This window comes from Sphaeroforma arctica, assembly GCF_001186125.1.
Source record: "Sphaeroforma arctica JP610 unplaced genomic scaffold supercont1.144, whole genome shotgun sequence".
Lineage (NCBI taxonomy): Eukaryota > Ichthyosporea > Ichthyophonida > Sphaeroforma > Sphaeroforma arctica.
Window position 1 is genome coordinate 127,493 of NW_014040414.1, and position 5,753 is coordinate 133,245.

At 40.9% G+C, this 5,753-nt stretch overlaps 1 protein-coding gene across 1 annotated transcript; it reads left to right on the forward strand.

The window, feature by feature from the left end:
- Nucleotides 1-83: 83 nt before the first annotated feature.
- Nucleotides 84-3,114, forward strand: SARC_03008 (hypothetical protein). Its single transcript, XM_014303227.1, has 5 exons — nt 84-276; nt 736-934; nt 1,627-1,870; nt 2,104-2,301; nt 2,607-3,114. The coding sequence occupies exons 1-5, from the start codon at nt 142-144 to the stop codon at nt 2,728-2,730; spliced, it is 900 nt and encodes a 299-aa protein (XP_014158702.1). The 5' UTR covers nt 84-141; the 3' UTR covers nt 2,731-3,114.
- The last annotated feature ends 2,639 nt before the right edge of the window (nt 3,115-5,753 follow it).

Genomic DNA, 5,753 nt, shown 5'->3' on the forward strand with positions numbered 1-5,753 from the left:
TCTGAACAAATACCTTCTCAACCCCTGCACCCATAGCTTCCCCTTGTCTTGGCCCTTCTGAGCAAAGTGAAGGTTGTATATACCTTGCGTAACCACTTCGTCTTCTGGTTATGGTTTCCGTACACGAACGGAGCGTCTATCATGTTCGGCATTCTTGTGCCCTTCATCAACCGGTTCGTGCGCAAGCTGCCCGACACCACTGTCAGCGATGACAAGAAGGGGATTATTGCGTCGCTGTTCCACGCAGTCTTCCCCGCTTCTGTCAGGTGGATGGTGGTATGTGTATGACTAATACTGAATTATGATATATGTATGGCTTATGATTTCAGTGAATTAAGTCATAAGTTCAAGTTCTAAGCACACTTGTGCACTTGATGAATTTTACGAAGTGAATCTGCGAGAGAATAACTTTGCCGTGGAATAATTCAAAATTGAATATCCTAACTCAAATTCATCAATCGAAGTTCCGCTGACACGAGATCACACGGTTGTAGATATTTGAATGGAGATTTCGTACGTTAATGTCCGCTTGTTGGGCAAGGCATCATTACACGTTCATGGTATTCAATCAGCGGAGAGACAGATACATCAATATGTAAATAGCATTCTTTGGATGTTCTTCCGTATCGGTATGATTATCATCAAGGCAGTACCGTCTGAAAAGTAGAAAAGATTTCAGCTTCTGCTGTTGGATAGAAAAATAACACCTGTAACTGTTCATGGTTTAAATGCTAGGATTGGGTGCTGCAAGTAGGACCTGTTCTCGTGGTCTCACTCCCCTTCTTCTTGACACCGGGAATTATCACATCATACGGTGCGATTTTTGTGGGACAAGTGTATCCATGCTACATGAGTGTCACCACGCTGATACAGAATGGTGCTGTGCGTAGTAACGTCAAGGGGAAGAAGAAGGCTAAACAGTTGGCTGGTAAACGTATGTTGGGAACAAATTACTGATGTATTGATAATCGTGCTTAGTTTTCGTGAATATGCACGGACTCTACTACACGTTGCGTTGTGAAGTGGTCCGTTCATGCTGGACACTACAGGTGGTCGTGCGAATGTAGACAGAATTTGTTTGCAGCTATTGTTATGTACTTTTTTTAGTCGTTTACACAGGAAAGTACACGTATTAGTTTACTTTCGAATTCACAACCATTTAAGGTCCTTTTTTTCAGTTTCCGATCGCGTGGTTCTCTATGAGAATAGTTTATGAGATCTGAAATGATTGAGTATTTATTGTGTGTGGGCCGGCTGTGTTGAATCGCCCTCCGTCAGTTGAAGTGTCCTATTCAATTGTATTGACAAACATTTCTATCAACCGTCCACGCAAGCACGATTACAGAGCTTCTGTCGGAAAAGGGGTTTTTTATCTTAGTACCAATTATAAAGTGTTTTACCCATAGGTCACCTTGTCAGCAGAAAGCCATGTTTGTGAGTATCCGACTTTACCTAACCAGGTGGTAATTCAGATACTACACAACGATCTGATCCTAATCATCCTACATATTTATCTAAAACACAGTAAATCACTCGAGCACACATATACATATACATGTTTGACTGAGTTTATCGGAAGCCGTCTGATTCTTACACGCTTACAAGATCGAACTCCTCCGTATACAGCCTCAAAAAAGGTGCCAATGCCTAGAGGACACGAGAATGATGCAACACGACCAGAGGCAAGGCATGACGTGCACTGGCTAACGTACTGGTGCACCTACTCCCCTTTGCGCATGGGACTGCACGTGCTGATGGTGTATCTACCGTCTGTACCTGGGTGGTATCATATAGAGTTGGGTATGGTTATTTGGCTGATGATGAAAGGATCAGGCGTACTAGTCAACGAGCTTGATCTTCTTCTCTTCCGGTAGGTTGATAGTGATATTTTAGAGGGATGCATCCATGAAACCAACAGTTTAGTACGTTCATGGATGTTGCTATTAGTGTCAAATTTAGAGTTCATTCTCACTAGTGATTCTTTAAGCGAAGTTTACCTCAAAGCGGTACAACAAACCAGAAAATGTGCGACCAACTATTTTGACTATTACGTAGAAGTTTGTAATCTGTTATATTGTGCTTTCACACCCTTACGATTTTCAGACGGAATTGGAAGAAGCTTGACAATATTCAGCGTCAAAAGGGTATGATGGAGGTAGGGGAGGAGCCCGCTGTCAAGCTCACAGAAACAGAGATCAAGGATGAAAGCACGACAATCTCCGCTACGAAGACAATTGTAGCATCGCCGGCAATCAAAAGAGAGGGGCGCCACAAGGAACCGGAATTAGATGCTCAAACTACGTATGTGGCGTGTACGTGAATCTGTTATACTACAGTGTCTCGTTGCTGCATGATGGCATGAGTCTAGTGTAGATATCGAGTATTAATCAATTTAGCAGTGAGAAATCCGACATACGCGCGAGCATACTGTGTACACTTAGTGTTGGGGAGATTTAGTGCTGCATGTCTGCAATAGATCACAAAAAAAAAGGTGTGAATCTGCGCATAAGAAGATCCGCAATTGACATTTCTACACTTATTGTTGCCAACCCAACTGAAAATATGAATTTGATTAACCCACAATATATATATGGATTTTACCACAGCGAACAAACGCAGCTTCCTCTGAGATCGAATACTGATATTAGCACCGACGGCCCCCCTTCGTCATCAAGTAATGTGAGAAAACGGGTGGGCAAAACACCATCCACGGGCAAACTGAACCTGTAATGAGACTTACTTGACCCTCGCGTAAAAAAACACGGAATCGTGTTCAACTTCAATGGGTAAGGGCGAGCACGAGGAATTCAAGAACTTGAAATGGGTAACTGATTCGTGGGAGATTTTGCACACCAATTGAGAGCAGTCTGAGCGAACAGTAGAAATTAGAAGAGTACTCAATTGTACTATCGACTGGTAAACATATGAGCGACCTGAGGACATACGGGGAAGAAAATACGTTGCAAATAGAAAGCCAATATTAAAAATTTAGTAAAACAGTTATTAGTAATATGTAGGCGAGACTGTTTGCTGTCTAGTCACAGATTTTGGTATCTGTGATATTTATAGCGTCTTGCCGGAAGAGAAAGGGAAATCGGAAAAGTACTATGTACCAGGCCACTCTGATATAAAGGCGCCCCCCTCAAAGACGAGTGATTTACATTTCACAGCTATATATCGACAACATATCGTAAATATCGTAATACCAGCTTGTGACTCTTTCTCTCTATAGACTTAGAGAGAAGAAGAATATGAAAACAATTTATGTGGAAAATATGTCTGAGAGTGAGACGTGTGAACGGACTATTACGTCCAAAGGCTACACATACCAGTTACCAGTTACCAGTTACCACTCAAGAAGAGGCAGAATTTCCGGAAAGCCTCTTGTTTCTCATATGTTTTTTCAAAAAACAAACAAACAAAATAAATAAACAAGATAATGTGGGACAGATAGTCAGATACATACTGGGATTGTTCATTGTTGGAGTCCACAGTTATCACAGACCACATTCGGACATTCCACACTTTACATTTGCGCCTTGAGTCTTAGACTCCTGACTCCTGATTACTCTTCTCTCGACAAACCCTTACGTATGCCTAAAAATCTGACTCCTGACTCCATAGTCTATCAGTCAGACAGTCTATCCTCAAACCGTTTTTCGTTAAAACTTTTATAAATCGAATAAATATACGGTTACGTTCAACTTTTATTATAAAAAGAACTTAGGTAGGCTCTTCTGATCACACCTTATAATCGTTTAAACGTTCAAAAATTGAATATATATGTGTTTACGTTCAGCTTCTATCCCGTACCCCATTAACGTAATGAGCTAAACTCAGACTACATAGCAGTCTACTCTAGAGAGTATAGCACGCTCCTGACTCCATATATACAAAGTCAGAGTTTGAGATATGTACATGGACATACCTATGCATCTAGAGAGTATAGCACGTGCTCAAAAATAGTAAAAAGTTAAAACCTTTTTTAAAAGACTCAAGAGTGTACATATCATACCGGTGAAAAATATGTACTGTTATTGGTCCCAGACTCCCCGAATTCCAACATCTTCTTCATTGGTCCTTAAAAAGTTAAAAGTAAACAAATAAAAGTCTCAAGTCTCAAACTATTGTTGTAAAAAAACAAACAAACTACATATGTACAAATGTGTAGTATATGACTACGAGTAATCGGGTAAAGATACAGTACATAACTTTACAATAAGTCGGTAACAGGCTATGTATCAGCAACCAAAATAGCCAAAAACAGATGTCGTGACATAACCTGGAAAAAGAACAATGGTCGCGAGTAAAATAGGTGCCGAATATTTCCTGCTTCTGGGTCTTGTTTTAAAACTCTTTTGTGAGGTTTCAAACTTTTAATCACCATACAATAATTTTGTTTTCACATGGCCGGAGAGGATTCAGAACTATATAATGGGGTCGTGCAACACTCCCCGATCCAATTGGGTCGCATAATGTCGGTTCTATTCCGTGATCACCAGACGAGCAATGATTGAAAGGATTTGACGCAGAGGTTGTTAAGTATTATACCGCTGCGAACGTAAAACGCACTTAGCGCATACGACGCATATGCAAAGTTCGACATTCTTCAGAAGCCGGTTTCTACATATACTGTACATATACAAAGTGCTCAAAGATTGGCACAGACGCCGTGAAAGCTAAGAAATAATTTTAAAAGTCTGATCCCGTGATCCGGTTTGAACCAATCCTATCACTAATTACGTTACTGAGCTTTCATGGGCGGAGTCCCGGACACAGTTGCTTTGTACAATGGTCCACCGTTTGAACTCCTGCTAAGTCGTTACTTTTTAAGCGAGTCCTACCATCAATGTACCTTGTACTTGAACAGTTTTGTTATTCAGGAGCCGCTGTGGCTGAAAGGCTTTGGTAGCCGAGAAAAGGAATTGAGTATTATTCCGTTGTAGCTTTCAAAAAGAATGAACGGCGCCTGACTGTAGTATAAAAATTGAATAATGAGCAATACCCCAGAAAAATACCCAATGATTGATATTAGTGCACGGTGCACGTGCTGGGAAGATGGGGTAATGAGTACCTTTTTTTCTCTGTATGCACGCACTTCCATAGCGCGCACTGATACGCAAGCACTTGTACAAAACCTCGATTGTCAGAAACTGGGGAGAATTAATGTCCAGATAATTTCACAAGAACACTGTATCTTCTCGACGAAGCACTGGATATACATGTTGACTGCTTATTCATAGATCGAGCGACACTCATACTTTTGGAAATCTCTAAAGGGTCCGAGAATGTACACCTACTCACGCAAGTTGAATATCGGTGATATCGCAATATGCAAACGGAAAGCGCATGAAAGTTTTGAGGGTGCTTACCGAAAGGTGATTTCGGAGGAAATGACAGGACAAGCTTAGATGATTGGCTTTTAGAAGGGTCAGAATTCAACCCATGTTTGGGTGGGGGATATATTTCGGAAGAAGCTCTCTTCAATTAGTAAAAGTCTAGGAATCAAGATCAGTGTTGTCTTGACATGGCATGCTATGAATGGCCCTGCTACGATTTCATATTTACCTGCTACGATTTCATATTTAGTTGATAAAAAGCAACAGATATTGTACAACTACATTTATCTTTTTTTGGTTATTACTTTTCGGTGGCAGCAGCGCGGCAATCCCAGTCCCCAGGGCAAGTGTTGTTCTTAAGTACTTGATGAGCTATCTTAAGTATAGCAAAAATACTAATACGAATAGAGTGAC

What these genes read in the sequence shown, in the direction of transcription:
- SARC_03008 (XM_014303227.1), top strand. Translation starts at nt 142, where the DNA reads ATGTTCGGCATTCTTGTGCCCTTCATCAACCGGTTCGTGCGCAAGCTG. An exon ending in TAAACAGTTGGCTGGTAAAC is followed by an intron (nt 935 to 1,626) that starts GTATGTTGGGAA and finishes CTCCGTATACAG; the next exon opens with CCTCAAAAAAGGTGCCAATG. An exon ending in GAATTAGATGCTCAAACTAC is followed by an intron (nt 2,302 to 2,606) that starts GTATGTGGCGTG and finishes ATTTTACCACAG; the next exon opens with CGAACAAACGCAGCTTCCTC.